A 20,076-nucleotide genomic window follows, 5' to 3' on the forward strand; every position below is an offset into this window, starting at 1 on the left:
GTCAGAGCAGTAAGCATCACCATGACAGGGGCTGCTGCCTCCAATGGGACACAGCGAGGCGAGCTGAGAAGGTTCAACTCCCAGTAATTCCCATTTCAGTCCCATTTTATACACGCGACTGTCCTGACTCCCCCTCTGGATCCCTGTGGCTTGGGGGCGGCATCTTTTTTTTGTACAGAGATGACATTTCCAGCATTTCCCGGAGGCCTGAGGAAGTGGCCTTATTCTGCACAAGTGCTGAGTCCATTCTGAGGGGGAGCAGGCACTTCGAGCGCCAACCCAAGGGCGAAACCGTTTCCTTGGGGAGCACGATGAATGAGAAACAAATGTGAATCACCGCAACATCTCTTCAGATTCGACAAAAGAATTATTCTGTCATAATATACTAATAATAAGAGGTTATCTTCATGGATTGCAGTTAGTAAGGGCGGTATCTGTATTGGAGATTGGAATAATAGGGGGCGGGACCTCTATCTGCCTTAAAATTTATAGTTCCTTCGTTGGAGTTTAGGATTTACAGGGCTGATATTTTCATTAGCAACTCGCATTAAGAATTAACAGAAGTGGCATACATCTTGCTATAGGAAGAATATTTCTAAACTGGAGCGGATTCAGAAAAGACTTATCGAGGTGTTGCTGGGAATGGAGAGTCTGAGTTGTAAGGAGAGGCTGGGTAGACTGAGACTGTTTTCACTGGAGCATAGGAGGTTGAGGGGTGACTTTGTAGAGATTTATAAAATCATGAGGGAAATGGATAAGGTGATTGGCAGATGTCTTTTCCTTATGGTGGGGGATTTCAAGCCTGGGGGCATATGTTTAAGGTGAGGAGAAAGATTTTAAGAAGACATGAAGGGAAACTTTTTTACACAGAAAATGGTTTGTGTGTGGAATGAACTTCCAGAGGAAGTGGTGAATGCAGGTGCAGTTACAACATTTAAAAGACATTTGGATAAATATATGAATAAGAAAGGTTTGGAGGGGTATAGGCCAGGGGCAAGCAGGTGGGACTAGTGTACTTTGAGATTATGATCAGCATGGACTGGTTGGATCGAAAGGTCTATTTCCGTGCTGTATGACTCTATGACTCTATTTTGTATGATTAGTAGGATAATTGCCTTAAGATCCAATGGATGACATTATTTTCAATGGAGTTCGAGTTAATAAGGGTGAAAACTTGTTTTGGGTTTTGCTACCAATTATGGTAACTCCACTGGGGAATTAATAGGTGCATAATTGAATGAAGAACTGGGCTGGGAAAATAAACAAAGGAGGAACTCAGTGGATAAGCAATGCCTGGCATTTAACAAACTGCTGAGCAAGCATTTATTCCACTCAAGAGGAAGGACTGTCAAAAATGAAGGCCTATAAAACCACAAAAAATCGTGATAACCTAAAAAATTGGGATTTTTTAAGGAACCAGCAGTGCCTAAAAAGCTAGCAAAGAAAGAGGAAAAAAATTGATCATGAAAGTAAATTGGCAAAAAATACAAAAAGTATTAGCAAGAGCTTCTACAGATTTATAAAATGAGAACAGCTAAGTATTGGACCCTTACATTCCCCAGAATGAGTCAATGATAGTGAATAGGAAAATGACAGTTAATTTAAAGTACTATTTTATCTCACACTTCCTTCCAAAACTAACAGGCAACCAAGTGCACTAATGAAATGAAAGATCACGGTGGCACAGTGGTTAGCACTGCTGCCTCACAGCGCCAGAGACCCGGGTTCAATTCCCGCCTCAGGCGACTGACTGTGTGGAGTTTGCACGTTCTCCCCGTGTCTGCGTGGGTTTCCTCCGGGTGCTCCGGTTTCCTCCCACACTCCAAAAGATGTGCAGGTCAGGTGAATTGGCCATGCTAAATTGCCCGTAGTGTTAGGTAAGGGGTAGATGTAGATGTAGGGGTATGGGTGGGTTACGCTTCGGCGGGGCGGTGTGGACTTGTTGGGCCGAAGGGCCTGTTTCCACACTGTAAGTAATCTAATCTAATCTAATCTTGTAACAGTCCCTATCACACATGGCAAAGTATTTAATAAACTAATGAGAGAAAAGGCAGACAAGTCATCAGGACCTGATGACCTGCATTAAAGGGTTTTAAAGGAAATAGCTGTGGTGATACTGGAGGCACTGGTCAAAATCATCTGGAACTCATTGCATTTGGGAGGATTCCAGCAGAATGGAAAACTGCTAATTTGTCACTCCTGTTCAAGAAGGGAGGAAGACAGAAACAAGAAACTATAGGCCAAATATCTATCATTGTTAAGTCTACTGTTAAGCTTCTCCAAATGTCCTATTTTTTCTTCCTTAATACATTTGAAACAAAATCAATTTGGTTTTATGACAGGAAAATCATGTTTGATAAATTTGCTAGAGATCTTTGATATGACAGATTTGATAAACAAGAACCAGTAGGTGTCATGTATTTGGATTTCCAGAAGGCAATCAATAAGATGCCACATAAAAGGTCATTGCATGAGATACAAACTCACAATTTTTGTGGAATGTATTTTCATGAATTGAGAAATGGGTAACACCCGGAAGGCAGAGTCAGATTAATTATTTTTCCAAGTTGGTAAAGTGTAACAAGGATCAGTCTTGGCATCTCAATTGTTTACTTTCCATATTAATGACATGGCAGAAGGGACAGAATACAATGTATTGTCACAGACAATGAATTAACCACATCGGCAAATACAAAGTGCCCAACTGTGGGAAATGTGATGAAAGTTTTGTGAAGTTATCACAGTAATTCTTTCCAATTGACCTGTCCCTTGATTTCCTGCCCTCCGAGCTATACTAATGATGTATATAATTCCGACACAGTTTGCTTTACGTAAAACACAAACAACTATTTATTATTAGTGAAAAATGCTTTACAAAATGCTATGATCCAGAGGAACCACTGGACAAAGTTGAAAATCACACAACACTAGGTTACAGTCAAACAGATTTATTTGGAAACCTAGCTTTCGGATTGCTGCTCCTTCATCAGCCTCCTGATAATGGAGCTGTGCTCCAAAAGCTAATGCTTCCAAATAAACCTATTGGACTATAACCTGGTGTTGTGTGATTTTTAACTCCAAAATTCTATGAATGGCAATGATTAAAATTTTTAAAACCACTAACTAACTACCTGGAATATTAGCGCAAAACTCCCCTTTTCTCCCCAACCTGGCAGACAAACCAAAAGGTTAGTAGTGGGGGCTAGATGTTAGTTAACAGAGAGAGGAGAAAAAAGTGGTAAGCGACATGGCTCACAGTATTTGAATTTCAGATGGGCACTTCCAACGTCCGAATATGCTAAACACCATCTGAACAGTTTTTGGTGCCCTACCAATCGGACACTTTCAATATGACTCCTCACTGAAAACAGTCTTCCAGTTCGACCTTTACTGCTCCGGTCATGGTCAGTCCTTCTCTGCTTCAAGCAATGGTTGAAGCGGGCACTCACAGATGTGTCTGCTGTCCAGGAGGAATCCTTTCTCAGACCTCATTGCTCATGTTCTAGCTGTGGACACCTCACACAGGACTGAAGGGTTTGGCTTTACAAATCTGCCACCTTGTTTTTCCCTTCAGATTGTAACTTCACTGGTTGTTTTTGCACATTTTGCAAGGTCACAGGGCGAAACACCCTCTTAGCTTTGGTTGGTTTTCTGCCGCACGGGGAGGGGTGACCAATTCTGATCTGTGCTGATTCCTGCTCTCCCCAGATTTGATTCACCCACTGGGGGAAGCACTGACTGAATCATGAACCTCATAAAGAATCCCAACCTTTTCTGATAAAGTGTTTTTGAAAACATTACGTCACAAGTTAGTTATACAATAAAAAGTCTGAAAGAACAAACATTACAAAATTCTGGGAATGGTAATGATACAAACCATTAATTAACTACTTGGATAATTGGCCCAAAATAATGGTATCTATATTTGCTGACAGTTCAAACTAAAGAAAGAGGGATGTGATTTTAAGTCAGGATGATAGTAGTTTGGTGTGGGGGGAGGGACTTGCAAATGATGATGTTCTCATTCTTCTGTGGCCCTTGCCTTTCTAAGTGAGAGAGATTGTAGGATTGGACAGTATTGTCAAAAGAGGCTTGGCAAGTTGCTGCTGTATGTTGAGTAGTTTATACAAACTGGTGGTAGTATATGCCTGTGATAGAGGGTGTGAGTGTTTAAGGTGGTGGATAGGATGCCTTGTTTTGGATCGTGTTTAGCTTTGAGTGTTTAGACATGTGTCTTTTGTAGTGGATAGGTTGTAGGGAATCAGGTGATGTGTTACTCACTGTAGAATTCCCAAACATTGTGCATTTTGGAGTGATAGTATTTATACAGCTGATTAGTTTCTAGTCGGTGGTAGCCCTGCAAGATGATGACAGTGGATGATTTGGCAAGGGCTGAACATGGGGGAAATGGTTAGATTGTTGTCATAGATGGTTTCTGCTTGACACTTGTATTGGAGGCATCACAAATGTTCAAACAAAGTATGCAGTTCTATTTTACAGACCAAACAATAGATGATCTTGAGAAAAGGTCTATTAAAAATGTTTGCATTAATTTGACACGGAAGGGCTGTGCAGAGTTAACACAGTTTTCCATGGATGATGAGAAAGATCCAGAATAAAAGAGATCAAGTGAAAAAGGGTATCGATGCATTACTCAAGAATGGGCATAAGTACAAAAGCATAACAGGAGGACAACAGCAATCACTTGCTTTAAGTCTGCCAACACAATTGCTATGGCCAGCAGAGAACATCAAATTAAGAAAATCAGCAACCGATGCAGTCTTCCCACCTATCCAAAAGCTGCCTAGATTTTCTTGAGAGCAGTAAAGAATGTGGTACCAAGGGAAATCAGGCACATATGTGCAGGAATTCTGGTTCTCAAAGCCAAGTCCCACCCCAAACACAGGAGACCAAGATAGTGCAAGTATATTAATGACTTGGAGAAAGGAAGTGAATATACTGTAAACCAAATTTGCAAATGACACCAAAAAGGCAAAAAGGCAGATTGTGTGAGGGATGCAAAAAGTTTAGAGATATTGATAGGTTAAGTAAGTGTGAAAAACTTTGGCAAGTGGAATCTGTGGGAAAATGTGGAGTTGTTCAATTTGGAAGGGAGAACAAAAGAACAGTATCATTTTAAATAGGGAAAACCTGCAGTAAGCTGCAATGCAAATACACTTGGTGGTACTTGTACGTGAAACACAAAGTTAGTATACAGGTGCAGTAGGTAATCAGGAAGGCTATAGAGTCATAGAGATATACAGCACAGAAACAGAACCTTCCATCCAACTTGTCCATGCAGACCAGATATCCTAAACTAATCTAGTCTCATTTGTCAGCAGTTGGCCCACATCACTCTAAACCCTTTCTATTCATATACCCATCCAGACACCTTTTAAATACTGTAATTGTACCAGTCTCCGCCACTTTCTCTGACAGCTCATTTCATACATGCACCACCCTCTGCGTGAAAAGGTTGCCTCTTAGTTTCCTGTTAAAGTTTTCCCCTCTCACCTTAAACCTATGCCCTCTAGCTCTGGACTCTCCCATCCCAGAGAAGAGACCTTGACTATTTATTCTATCCATGCCCCTCATTTTTTTATAAACCTCAGCCTCCGACACTCTAGGGAAAATAGCCACAGCCTATTCAACCTCTCCCTATAGCTTAAATCCTCAAAGCCTGGCAACATCCTTTTAAATCTTTGCTGAACCCTTTCAGGTTTCCTACCACCCTTCTGATAGGGAGAATGTTGGCCCTTATTTCAAGGGGGTTGGTGTCTAAGAGCGGGGAGGTTTTACTGCAACTGTACACATCTGGAAGCTATGAGGAGTTTTGGTCACCTTATTCATGGAACGATATCAGTTCAGAGAAAGTTCACTCGGATGATCCCTGGTATAGAGGGGTTGTATTATGAACAAAGGCTGGGACTTTATTCACTGGAGTTTAGAAGCATGAGAGGTGATCTCACTGAAACATATGGGATTCTTAAAGGGGCATGACAGGGTAGATCCTGAGAAGATGTTTCCTCTCCTTGGAGAGTCTAAGATCAGAGGACATAGCTTCAAAGTAAAGGGACACCAATTTAAATCTGAACTGAGGAAGAATTTCCTCTCTCAGAGGATTGTGAGTCTTTGGAATTTCTTGCCGCAGACAGCTGTGGGGGCAGGGTGCTTTAGTGTCTTTAAGGCTGAGATAGATAGATTCTTAATCAATAGAGGACTCGAGGTGTAGAAGGGAAGGGCAGGAAAGTGAACATGAGGAATGTCATATCAGCTATAATTCTATTGAATGGTGGAGAAGGCTGGAGGGGCTGGACAGCCCACTCCTGTTCCTATGTATTATGGCCTTATGGTCTTGCAATGCCACAACACTGGGACTGAAGAAAGCATTAAGAAGATGCACAAATGCAAATATATCAATAAGGTTCAGAATCAACCAAGCAAAAGGCAAATTTCAGAAGATAGCAAGTTTTCAATATTGTTAACCTCACCATGTCAACTATATAAGGTCACTTAATGTTTACAAATGTTGATATAATATGTCCTGAAAAGGCAGAATGACAAACACAGAAAGCTAAAACAGGAGCTAATGCCAACAAATTATTATTACACATCTTGAACAATGCATAGCTCAACAAGTAGGATTGCAGTGTACAACCTTATAAGCAAGATATTATTAAGCTAGAGAGGGTTTAGAAGAGATTTACCAGGATGTTGCCAGGTATGATTTGAGTTATAAAGAAAGGCTGGATAGGCTGGGGCTTTTCTCACAGGGTGTAGGAGGTTGAGAGGTGACCTTATTGAGGTTAACTAAATAATGAAGCATATAGATAGGGTTCGTGGTAGGTGTCATTTCCCTCAGATGGGGGATTTCAAGACAAGGGGGCGTATTTTTAAGATGAGAGAGATTTTAAAATGACATTAGGTGCAAATATTTTACACAGAGGCTGGTTTGTATGTGGAATGAACTTCCTGAGCAAATGGTGATGTGGGCATTGTTAAAATGTTTAAATGACATTTGGATAAGTGCATGAATAGGAAAGGTTTGGAGGGATATGGGCCAGGAGCGGGCAGGTGGGACTAGTCTAGTTTGGCAATACGTTCAGCATGGACTGGTTTGATCAAAGGGGGTCTGTTTCCGCGCTCTGTGACGACAACTGTATAAATTGTCTCACATCATATAATGGCTTGCCAATTCTATGCATTGATAAAATCACACTGCAGTGCCATCAACTCACGTTAGTTTCTCTGGATCCTCCACCTGGTAGATACTAAGTTCAGCAGTTGAAAGAATTTCAATATGTATAGATTTTGATAGGCTCAATTCGTGACGTTCAAACCTCACCCACAGTGGCAAGTTGACCATGTGTGATGTAATCAAATCACGTCTACCCAAATGAGTTTGACAAGATTGGCAATTTTAAGGATGATGCAAACTCATCTATTGATGGTCCAAGGAAGTAAAGCAGCTCGTTCAGGAGAAGCTTTAAATAGAACCGTACGAGATGGAGCAAACCTGTAAAGTTGAGAAAGTCGACTACCATACAGACTGGTGTAGCTTCTTCAAGTGTATTTTGAAGAATAAAAGATGGTACCATAAGAGTATTCATGGATTGAAGGCACCTCAACCTTTCACTGAGAGATGGCCATACAAAATACTGACACTGGATGAAGTAACTCTTAAATTTTTCAGAGATTATTTTTCGAGCACAATGCAATACACGGATAATGGTCTGTCCATTTAGCCCACATTAAGACTGCCAGTTGGACAATACTATTTCTGATGATTACCATTTGGGTAAGTGGGTTAGCCAAGATCTATATCACATTATCACCACATTATCCAACTCAAACAGTTGAACAGAATGCATATAATTCACTTCCAAAGCCATTACCATTATGCGTTGAGCGACAAAGCAGGACTTTTCCATTGCATTGTTGTAATTTCATGCAACAACAACGTAGAAGGGATTACCAACTCCAGCAGAACTTGTGCTCAAAAGACAAGTGCAAACAACTTCAGCCAGCAACCAACTGGGAAGGCTGAGGCAGAAAGATAAGGTCACTAGCCAAATAATCTAGAAGACCAGGCTAATGTACTTGGGACATGCGTTGAATCCCACTGTGGCGATTGTGGTATTTGAATTAGTCATAGAGTCATAGAAACATACAGCATGGAAACAGACCTTTCGGCCCAACTCGTCCATGCTGACCAGATTTCCTAAACTAATCTAGCCCCAATTGCCAGCACATGGCCCATATCCCTCTAAGCCCTACCTATTAATACATCTAGATGCCTTTTAAAAGTTGTAATTGTACCAGCCTCCACCACTTCCCCTCGCAGCTCATTCCATACACGCACAACCCTCTGCATGGAAAAGTTGCCCTTTAGGTCACTTTTCAATTTTTCCCCACACACCCTAAACCTATGCCCTCTAGTTCTGGACTTGCCCACCCCAGGGAAAAGACCTTGTCTATTTACTCTATCCATCCCCCGCAGAATTTTATAAACCCCTATGAGGTAACCCCTCAGCCTCTGACACTCCAGGAAAATAGCCCCAGCCTAATCAATCTCTCCCTACAGTTCAAATCCTCCAAACCTGGCAACATCCTTGAAAGTCTTTTCTGAACTCTTTCAAGTTTCACAACATCCTCCTTATAGGAAGGAGACCAGAATTGAATGCAATATTCCAAAACTGGCCTAACCAATGTCCTGTACAGCCGCAACATGACCTCCCAACTCCTGTACTCAATACTCTGACCAATAAAGGAAAGCATACCAAACGCCTTCTTCACTATCCTATCTACCTGCAACTCCACTTTCAAGGAGCTATGAACCTGCACTCCAAGGTCTCTTTGTTCAGCAACACTCCCCAGGATCTTACCAGTAAGTGTCTAAGTCCTGCCTTGATTTGCCTTTCCAAAATTCAGCACCTCGCATTTATCTAAATTTAACTCCATCTGCCACTCCTTGGACCACCGGCCATTTGATCATGATCCCATCGGACTTTGAGGTAACCTCCTTCCCTGTCCACTACACCTCTATTTTGGTGTCATCTGCAAATTTACTAACTATACCTCCTATGCTCACATCCAAATCATTTATATAAATGATGAAAAGTAGAGGACCCAGCACTGATCTTTGTGACACTCCACTGGTCACAGGCCTCCAGTCTGAAAAACAACCCTCCACCACCACTCTCTGTCTTCTACCTTTCGGCCAGTTCTGTATCCAAATGGCTAGTTCCCCCGTATTCATTGAGATACAATCTTGCTAACCAGTCTCCCATGAGGAACCTTGTCGAATGCCTTACTGAAGTTCATATAGATCATGTCCACCCCTCTGCTTTCATCAATCCTCTTTGTTATTTTTTCAAAAAACTCAATCAAATTAGTGAGACATGATTTCCCATGCTCAAATCCATGTCAACTATCCCTAATCAGTCCTTGCTTTTCCAAATACATGTAAATCCCTTTCCTCAGAATTCTCTCCAACAACATGCCCACCTCCGATGTCAAGCTCACTGGTCTATAGTTCCCTGGCTTGTCTTTACCACCTTTCTTAAACAGTCGTACCACGTTAGCCATTCTCTAGTCTTCAGGCACCTCACCTGTGACTATCGATGATATAAATAGCTCAGCAAAGGGGTCCAGCAATCACTTCCCTAACTTCCCACAGAGTTCTAGGGTACACCTGATCAGGTCCTGGGAATTTATCCAACTTTATGTGTTTTAAAACATCCAGCACTTCCTCTTCTGTAATATAGACATTTTTCAAGAGGTCACAATCTATTTCCCCACATTCTATATCTTCAATGTCCTTCTCCACAGTAAACACTGATGCAAAACACTCGTTTAGTATCTCCCCAATCTTCTGCGGTTCCACACATAGGCCACCTTGCTGATCTTTTAAGGAGCGAGCATGCGGTGCTGGAAAAGCTCAGCAAGTCAAGCAGCATCCAAGGAGCAGGAGAATCAATGATGAAGGGCTCTTGCCTAAAACAGGACTGAGGCTTGTGAGCCGAGGGGGTGGAGAGATAAATGGAAGGGGGTTGGGGCTGGGGGGAAGGGAGTTGAGAATGTGATAGGTGGATGAAGTTGGGGGTAATGGTGATGGATCAGAGAGGTGGGTGGAGCAGAAAGGTGGGAAGGAGGATGTCTACTTGCAGAACACTTCAGAGAACATCTCCGGGACACCCGCACCAACCAATCCCACCACCCCATGGCCAAAGGCTTCAACTCCCCCTCCCACTCTGCCAAGGACATGCAGGTCCTGGGCATCCTCCAATGGCCACTCCCTAACCACCCGATGCCTGGAAGAAGAACGTTTCATCTTCTGCCTTGGGTTCCTCTAACCACACGGCATCAGTGTGAATTTAACCAGTTTCCTCATTTCCCCTCCCCCTACTTTATCCCAGTCCCAACCTTCCAACTCGGCACTGCCCTTATGACCTGTCCTACCTGTCTGTCTTCCTTCCCACCTATCCACTTCACCCTCCTCTCTGACCTATCACCATTACCCCCACCTTCATCTACCTATCACACTCTCAGCTACCTTGCCCCTTTACGAGTTTAAATCCTCCTGAGCAACTCTAGCAAATCTCCCTGCCAGTATATTCATCCCCTTCCACTTCAGGTGCAATCCGTCCTTCTTGTACAGGTCACTTCTACCCAAGAAGAGATTCCAATGATCCAAAAATGTAAACCCTTCTCTTCTGCACCAGCTCCTCAGCCATTCACTCATCTGCTCTATCCTCCTATTCCTACCCTCGCCATCTCCTGGCACCAGGAGTAATCCAAATATTACTACTCTTGAGGACCTCCTTTTTAAATTCCTGCTTAACTTTCTATATTCTCCCTTCAGAACCTTAACCTTTTTCCTTCCTTTGTCATTAGTGCCAATCTGTACAGTGACCTCCTCCTGCGCCCTCTCCCCTTTGAGAACATTCTACACCCTCTCTGAGACATTCTTGATCCTGGCACCAGAGAGGCAACAAACCATTCCAATTTCTCACTGCCGGCTGCAGTAATATCTGTCTGTGCCTCTGACTAGAGTGTCCCCGAACACAGTTGATTGCTTGGAACCTGACGCACCCCTCATTACATTAGAACAAGTCACGATACTAGAAACTTGGCTGTTTGTGCTACATTCCTCTGAGAGTCCATCACCCCCTTCATTTTCCAAAACAGCATACTTGTTTGAGATGGGAATAGCCACAGGATACTCCTGCATGACCTGCATACCCCTCCTACCTTTCCTGGAGTTAATCCATCCACCTGACTGTATCTGCGGCTCTTCTCCCTTCCTATAACTGCCATCCATAACACCTCCTAGCTCTTGTAAATTCCTTATTGCTTCTAACTGCTGCTCCAACCGCTCCATGCGATCTGATAGGATTCGCAACCAAAGACACTTCCTGCAGTAAAAATCTGGAATATAAATCGTCTAATTGCAATAGTGTAACTGCTGTCAATGGTCATTAAAAAAAAAATCTGGTTCAACAATGTCATATAGGGAAAGGAATCTGCTATCCTTCCCCAGTCTGGCCTACATATGATCCCAGAACCATGGCAATGTGATTGACTCTTAACTGGCCTTTGAGCAATTAGGAATAAGCAATAAATGCTGGCCTAGTCAGAGATACTCGCAGCTCATAAATGAATTTGAAAAATTGTCCATCTATTTTGACTCACAGGACATTTTTCTTCAAAGACAAAGGAGATATGGGCTTAGTAATCAGGGAGCATGTCTGTGATGCTGCATTATTAAAAGAAAAGGTAGCTGGGAAGCACTGAGGATCAAAAGGACCTTGGTGTTCATGTCCGCTTGCCCCTTGAGGTATCAAAACAGATGGATAAAGTGGTTATGAAGACAAGGAGTAAACCTACCTTTATTAGATGAGGCATAGAATTCAAGGGCTGGAAAGTCATGTTGAAACTCTATAAAACATTGATTAGGCCACAGCTAGAATATTGTGTGCAGTTCTGGTATCCACATTCTTAGAGGCCTATGACTGCACTGGAGAGGGTGTAGAGGACATTTACCAGGCTACTGCCTGGGCTAGAGATTTCAGTCAGGAAGAGAGATTGGACAGATTGGAGTATTTGCCTTATAGCAGAGGAGATTTGAGTGGGGACATGATTGTAATGATTTAGGGTGGCTCATTGGTTACACTGCTAACAATGCAAGGAACCTAGGTTTGATTCCTGCATTGGAGGACTGTCTATGTGAAGTTTGCACATTTTTCCCAAGTCTGTGTTGGTTTCGTTGGGCACTCTGGTTTCCAAAGATTTGCAGATCTAGTGGATTGGCTATGCTAACTTGTTCCATAGTATCCAGGAATGAGCAGTTTAGGTGAGTAAGCCATGGTAAATGTGGTGTTACAGGGATTGGGTAGGGGGCTTGATCTAGGACGAATGTTATTCAGAAGGTCAGTGCAGACATGATGGGCTGAATGGCCTCTTGTCAAACTGTACGGATTCCATCAGATGTGTAAAGGTATGAGGAACATGAATAGGGTGGATGAGAAAAGGTTTGATGGAGTCTTCAATGACCAGGGGCATAGATTTAAGGCAAGGGGCAGGAGGTTTAGAGGAGATGAGCGGAGAAACTTTTTCACCCAGAGGGTGGTTGGAATCTGGATCTCATTGCCTTAAAGGTGGCAGAAACAGAAACCATCATAACATTTAAGAAGTCTTCAGATGTGCACTTATGATGCCAAGGCATACAAGGCAATGGGCCATGTGCTGGAAAACAGGATTAGAATAGCTGGGTACTTGTTTTTAACTGGCGCAGATGAGATGGGCTGAAGTGTCCATTTTGTCTGCTGTGGATCTCTGTGACTCTGTGAGATAGAAAGAGATACACAACAAGCAAGCAACAATCAAAGCTGCACATTGGGCAAGAGAGTGAGAGTTAGAAATACAAACTCTTGGATGGCAGCAAAGTTTTCTCGAAAGTACAACCAGCACAGACCATGATCACATTGCAAAGGAATAGAAGTCTGCACACGAGTCATGCGCAAATGGAGACAGGAAGAACTCTCTGATTGTGCAGTGATGTTAAGAGATAGCAATCAGTAGTAAGGAAAACCAACTGGTTAAACAAGTGAAGCAGACTCTCTAGATGGGTTTAAAGGTCACTAGATCAGAAACTGTGGTAAAATTTTGAAAGTGTTACATTGAAATTTCAAATGTCAGTTTTGTAAACTGGGTTGTATCCACCTGTATATATTTTGGTAGGTCAGGGTCAGGGCCAGGATCAACACAATGGTTAGGAGCACAAGAGTATGGCCAGGGCTGAGACGAGAGAATTGGAACGAGGGCAGGAGAATTGATGGACCGGCTGGGGAGAGAGGCAGTGGTTGGAGGAGAGCAAGAGAGATAGAGAGAGGAAGGCTGCACATGTTAGGATAGAAGAAAGAGACCGAGCCTTCTAGGGGTGAGGTGAATGGCTGTGTAGGAAAGAGAGGGAAACAAGATAGAGAGAGGCAGGCTACAAACAGTGAGGAGATCAGGGAAACTGCAAGGGGTGGAGGAAGAGAGGGATGCTGCAAATGGGAGAGAGAGATGCAGGCTGAAAAAAAGGAGAAAGAGAGAGGTAGACTATAGAAAGGGAGATGGAGAGAGAGAGAAACTGAAAGGAGGAGACGTAGAGAGAATGGCTGTGATGTAGAGAGAAAGAGAGACTGCCATGGGGAAAGGTGGGGAGTTTGCAAGGGTTGTAGAGAGAAAAAGGGAGTCTATTGGTTGGGGGAGAGTTAAGCTGGAGACTGCAGAAAGCCTGCCAGGTAAAGAGTAAGAGGGAGGGAGACAGGAATAGGAGAGAGGAGAGGGAAACAGGCAGCAAGAAATAGGGAGGTGCAAGGAGACAGAGGCTGCAAAAGGAGTGATCTGTCTGCAAAAGACCAACTGAGAACCAGGAAAATTGGAAATCACAGAGGTAACACAACTTGCAAAAGAATGTGGAAACCTCAGCCCAAAACTGTAAATATTTAGGAACTACTATTCAGAGGAATGATGCTATTGTAAACCACTTAGTGTAAATTGTTAATTTAAATCTAAGTGCAGTGTAAAGTAAGTAACTTCCTAGCAAATTTGGAGTTTGCACATTCTATCCATGTCTGTGAGGGTTTCTTCAGGTGCTCTGGCTCCCTTCCACAGTTCAAAGATGTGCAGGTTAGGGTGGATTGGCCATGCTAAATTGCCCATTGTGTACAGGGATGCGCGCATTAGGTGTGTTAGCCATGGGAAATGCAGGGTTACACAGATAGGGTAGAAGGTTGGGTCTGGATAGAATGATCCTCAGAGGGTTGATGTGGACTTGTTGGACCAAATGGCCTGTTTCCACATTGTAGGGATACTACACAAAAAAAACTTGCAACTTTGTATAGATGTAATGGAAGGCTGAGCCTTCAATACTAAGTGAAAGCTGTGTTTAGGGAGATGGCTTTTTGTGTGGAGACATGTATCAGTTATTTTGAAGAAAATGTTTATTGTGAACATGTCTTGTACCAATTGAAGTACCAATTTGCTTAAAACATTTACACTATCCTTCTGTGTTTTGGCTTTAATTTTAATGGAGAGTTTATATTCATTGAGGATATTGATGCATTCTTCCAATCCTAGTTTGTTATGAGTTCATTTGTCTCGTATGTCAACACAAATATGGAAGTTGCTGTTACTCTGTCACTGCATCACTTCATACGTTAGTGAGAATCAAACGTAGCCCCTGAAAATCAAAAAGTAGCCCTCGAGAATATCTCAAGAGGAGGCCTTCGGGGGAGAAAAGAATATATTGACCTCAGTTTCCAATTCCAAAAGATGGGAGGGGCAGGATTAAATATTAGGGGTGAATGAGGGTTGTGGTGAGCAAAGTAAAGGACTCACAAACAGGAGAAATACTGGAACCCGTCGATTCTTCCCCCTTACCTTGCTGCACTTGATGTGATGAATGTGAGCCTGCGCATACACTTTGCATTATGGAGTTGTGCTCTGTGAAGGGCCATGTTGCAGGCACATACAATCTATTATTGTTTCATTTAAAATGCACGTTGCTTTTCTGCACTTGCTGTGCTTTATTTTATTCAAAGCAGAGGTCAAGAGGAGTGAAATAACCACTCAATTTCAGAATGACAGAAATAAGTTCCAGAAAGGTCACCCTGCCCTTATATTTTGCAGGGCTGCTACTGGTATTCGGGGGCACAGTTGCTTACCACCCCTATTTACTGAGAGCATTGCAGGACATATGCAGCAAGGGGGATACCAAGGATTCTGAACAGTGGCTGTAGTGGTATCTTGTTGTGGATGACTGAGTGGGACATGTCTCCAATTTTGGCACAAAACCCCCAGAGGACTTTATAGGGTTGATGGGGCTTGATGCTAGGTGGTCCATCCAGTTGTAGTCTTTTGCAATTTCTCTGCAGTATTTAATAAAATCAAATACCTCTCTAGACAATTTCCAAAGGCAATTCAGAGGCACCCGCATTGCTAAGGGGCTCAGTGTGATTATTGGCCAGACCAGATAAGGGCATCAAATTCCCTCCTGCAATGATATTAGTGAACCAAATGTGTTTTAATGATCATCCATACCTTCTCCTAATCATCATGAGTATTAAATCAGTCCTGGTTAGGAATTAACAGCAGCAGCGTCTTTAATGAGTTTAGGATTAAGAGGGCAATCTCTTTACATATGTGGGCATTAATGGGACATTTTTTGGCAGGGTTTAAATTAATAGGGATGATATACTTATCTGGGTTAATAACAACGGGGGCAGTTAAGATCAGTGGGAAGGTACTTTTACTGGAGCTAGGGTTAATGATATGCTGTCTATTTTCAGTGTCAAGGATGTCAGCCATGGTATCTTTATTGAAGTTGTGATTACTTATCAAGGTCAGACATAAGGTTAATAAGAGCAGTACCTCTGTTAGGATTAAGAAAAACTGTGCATAGCACCATAATAGGGGAAGCCATTCAAATGCACAGGAAGTGATAAAGTATAAGGGACAATATAGATGCTGTTCTCTACTGCTGTGACTGTGAGTTCCAATGGTTGTGTTGTCTGCCTATGTTTGGATTTAAGACCTCTCCTCAAGACAGTGGATGAACTCGGATTAAACGAAGGAGAATCCAGTTTCTGGAATCCATGTAGAGTTAGGAATGATATTCAGCTGAATAAGTTTAAGGGATTCAAACTGGAATGCAGGAGCGCAAAGGCAAGAAGTTTGGATGTTTACCTGAGCCACATGCCGAATGCCATAATGTCAAGCAGCAGAGAGAATTGAAGTGTGATGTGGGAAGAATGCGTTTCAATTCATGAAAAACAGACCCTAATACTGGGGAACGAGGAACTAGGGTTGGAATCAGTGTCCTGGCAAGTTACACAACAAGGGTACAGATAACATGAATAAAAGAAGGTTGGGTGAGAAAGGCGGGTGGGGGAACGGAGGTGTCATTTAAAAATGGTAGAAGAAAAATTGAGGCAATCAAGCATTGTAGTAATTTTCATAAAGATAGGTAGAAACAGACAGTTCAACAATAATGGCCCAACAACAAAAAGAGCCATGCAAATAATGGTGAGGAAAGGAGGAAATTAAAGACTTTATCTGAATGCGTATAACAGCATATATGAAGTTGTGGCACAAATAAAGATGTATGGAATTAATATGATCACCATGACAAATATAAAGATTCTTGGTGCACAGGATGCACTGCAGAAGGTCCTTAAAAAGTACTATCCAACTCATGACCACTTCCATGTAGAAGGAACTATATGGGAAAACTACTACCTGCAAGTTCCCCTCCAAGACAATGATCATCCTGACTTGGAAAAATAAAAATGTTTCTAAGTGTAGCTGGGGCAAAACCATGGAACTCCTTCACTCATAGCATTTTGGGTACTGAATGGACTGCAGCAGTTCAAGAAGGCAGCTCACCACCACTTCCTAAAGGGCAATTAAGGATGGGCAATAAATATTGGCCCAGCACGTGATGTCGGATTCCCATGTATTAATAAAACACGATGATAATATTTGGGAAATAAATATTCCATGGTTCATGAATGGCAGCATATTCTGCCCTTATAATACATCTAGCTGTTAGGACTGTCCAGGTCAAAGATATGCCAGTGGGGAGATCATTTCTGGGAAGTGACCAATTCAGTGGTTATGTCCATGTTCATTCTCCCATTCAACACAGTGGGCCAATATCACTGCCACTGTAAAGGATGCAAAAACACTGACCACTTCAGTGGAGGCAGACAGCCCTCACTGTGAGGCCAATATGAGTGCCACAAAGGATTAGCGACTGTGGAAGGGGGAAAAGATTTGTGGCAGGTAGCGTTCAGAGACACCTGTCTACACAATTTCCTTACTCAAAGGCAAGGCTGTGATACAGAGAGGCATGTGACCCTGTCTTTTGCTGGCAGTGGGTCATTCAACAGCTTCAAACACAATAGCTTACCTACCAGTGAGCTCTTACAGTGAAGGCCCTGTGGGCTGCTGACAAGATCTCTGAGTGTTATTTCATTAATAATTATGAACCCACATTACCTTCCCATCACTATTGAGTGGATAGACCTGGCAGTGTTTGCTCCATCTCTGACAAAACCATTTGAGCAAAAAGTCGGAGAGATAGTCTGACCTGTAACTTTCAATTTCTATGTTGGCCCTGCTGCCAAACCTGCTACTATGGACCCAGTGGTCAGCCCACCTTTTGAAAGGACGACCAGAATGAAAACCAGATGCACCATACCAGGAGTAAGAAAATGGATAGTGCTAATAATTAAATATGACATAATATAAAGTAGCTAGAAGTGTTGTTAGCTCAGAGGATCAATCATCTAAGTCAGTATGGATAGACTGCTGATGGAAACAGTGCCTGAGAGACAGAATGTTAAACAAACATAACTGGATAATGTAACGAACACAATGTAAAAACTATGGCGACTTTGATGTTCACATATACAGAAGAACCTTGATTATCTGAATAGCAATTACCGAATATCGGATTATCCGAAGGGGATCTCAAGGTCCCAATAGTGCCAACCCATCTCATTCGGATAATCGAGGTTCCTCTGTACTGGACAAATGAAATTGGGAAATATAACCTGGAAGATTAAGTTGTTGAACAATTTTACAACAGCTTCCAAGAAAAATACTTCATGGAACCAACTAGGAACAAAACTTGTACAGATCCAGCAATGGCTCAGAGTGTGATGGGATCTTGATCAGATGGTTCAATGAGCCAAGGAGTTTAATTTAGATAAATGTGAGGTGTTGCATTTTGGAAAGGCAAATCAGGGCAGGATTTATAGACTTAATTAAGGTCCTGGGGAGTGTTGCTGAACAAAGAGATGTAGGAGTGCAGGTTCATAACTCCTTGAAAGTGGAGCCATAGATACATAGGACAGTGAAGAAGGTGTTTGGTATGCTTTCCTTTATTGGTCAGAGCATTGAGTATAGGAGTTGGGAGGTCATGTTGTAGCTGTACAGGACATTGGTTAGGCCACTTTTGGAATATTGTGTGCAATTCTGTTCTCCCTCTTATAGGAAGGATGTTGTGAAACTTGAAAGGGTTCAGAAAAGAGTTACAAGGATGTTGCCAGGGTTGGAGGGTTGAGGTATAGGGAGAGGCTGAATAGGCTGAGGCTGTTTTCCCTGGAGTGCTGGAGCTGAGGGGTGATGTTGTTGACGTTTATAAAATCATGAGGGGCATGGATAGGTTAAATAAACAAGGTATTTTCACTGGGGTGGTGGAGAACTAGAGAATTAGAGTCCATAGGTTTAGGGTGAGAGGGCAAATATTTAAAATGGACATGAGGGTTACTTTTTCACACAGAGGGTGATACGAGTATGGAATGAGCTGCCAGAGGAAGTGATGGAGGCTGGTACAATTGCAACATTTAAAAGGCATCTGGATGTGTATATGAATAGGAAGGGTTTGGAGGGATATGAGCCGGGTGCTGGCAGGTGGGACTAGATTGGGTTGGGATATCTGGTTGGCATGGACGGGTTGGACTGAAGGGTCTGTTGCCATGCTGTACATCTCTATGACTCTATGACTCTAAATAGGGTGGTATCTTTATTAGGTTTGGAATCAATGGAGTCATATACATGGAGGTAAGTGTTAGGTTAGACTGGGACAGTATTTCCTTTTGGGATGGTATATATTTCTCAATTAATAGAGGATTAACTGTACTGTCATATTAATGGGAGCAGTACCTTTCTTAGTTTCTCAGTTTTATTAACATGGTATCTTCCTGGGATTATTGACGGATGGCCATATTTTCCTGTGTGGGATACAGGACACCTTGTAGAGTTATATAGATTCAGACAGGTTCAGTCGAAATCCATTAGAATTTATCCTATACAGATATTCAGATTGGAATCAAGTTCAATGAAGGAAAATCATAGAAGAATAGGGAATACAGTAGCTTTTAATCCTTACTGTTCGATGCATCCACATGGAAAATGACAAATCAGCACTCCTGGACATCACACTGCTGTGCTCCGGTCGATCATGGAGCAGCCTCGGATTTAATGCACGCAGTTAAAAAAAAGGGTTGGGAAACTATTTTTTAAAAAATCAACTGAGAGAGACAACCGCGAGAGCTGAAGGTGTGTCCATGCCCACTGTATGGTAAGCAAACAATTCCTCACTCGAGCAGCTTCTGTGCTTTGCTTGAGAGAAATACCCGAACCACAGAATTACAGAATTTACTTCGTTCCGTCTGATCGGGGTGTGTATTCTGGCTGAAGATGCATGAATATCACTGATGCCGATTTGACAAATAAACGGAGTGTGCGAACCTACTGAAATCCGTCTTTCTAAAGCGTGAATTGTATTTTTAGGTCGTCATTAAACGAACATACACTTTTTAAAGTGACACTTCCAAGGTGGAAACTGAACACATCTCCACTGTATGTAGCAGATTGATACAATATTGGGCTTGTACAATGACTTAATACTCACTGTACACTGAATGTACACAGACTGTACACTGTACACCGGCTGTATACTAACTGCACACTGGCTGTGGTTCTGGGTGATGTGGTGTTGTAGATATACGTGCAGCC

The 20,076-nt window shown here is 42.4% G+C and overlaps 1 protein-coding gene across 3 annotated transcripts in view; it reads left to right on the plus strand.

Annotated features, from left to right (window-relative positions):
- colq (collagen-like tail subunit (single strand of homotrimer) of asymmetric acetylcholinesterase) overlaps nucleotides 1–20,076 on the plus strand; it is a 116,096-nt gene that overhangs the window by 1,748 nt on the left and 94,272 nt on the right. The window contains exon 1 of one of the 3 annotated variants that reach the window (XM_072575013.1): nucleotides 19,504–19,639. The exons of the other annotated variants lie outside the window; for them this stretch is intronic. Coding sequence (XP_072431114.1) covers nucleotides 19,637–19,639 — 3 coding nt within the window. The 5' untranslated portion in view covers nucleotides 19,504–19,636. Of the gene's footprint in view, nucleotides 1–19,503; nucleotides 19,640–20,076 lie in introns of those variants that run through there. 3 annotated transcript variants of the gene reach the window in all.

This window comes from Chiloscyllium punctatum, chromosome 8 (genome assembly GCF_047496795.1).
Source record: "Chiloscyllium punctatum isolate Juve2018m chromosome 8, sChiPun1.3, whole genome shotgun sequence".
NCBI classification, from domain to species: domain Eukaryota; kingdom Metazoa; phylum Chordata; class Chondrichthyes; order Orectolobiformes; family Hemiscylliidae; genus Chiloscyllium; species Chiloscyllium punctatum.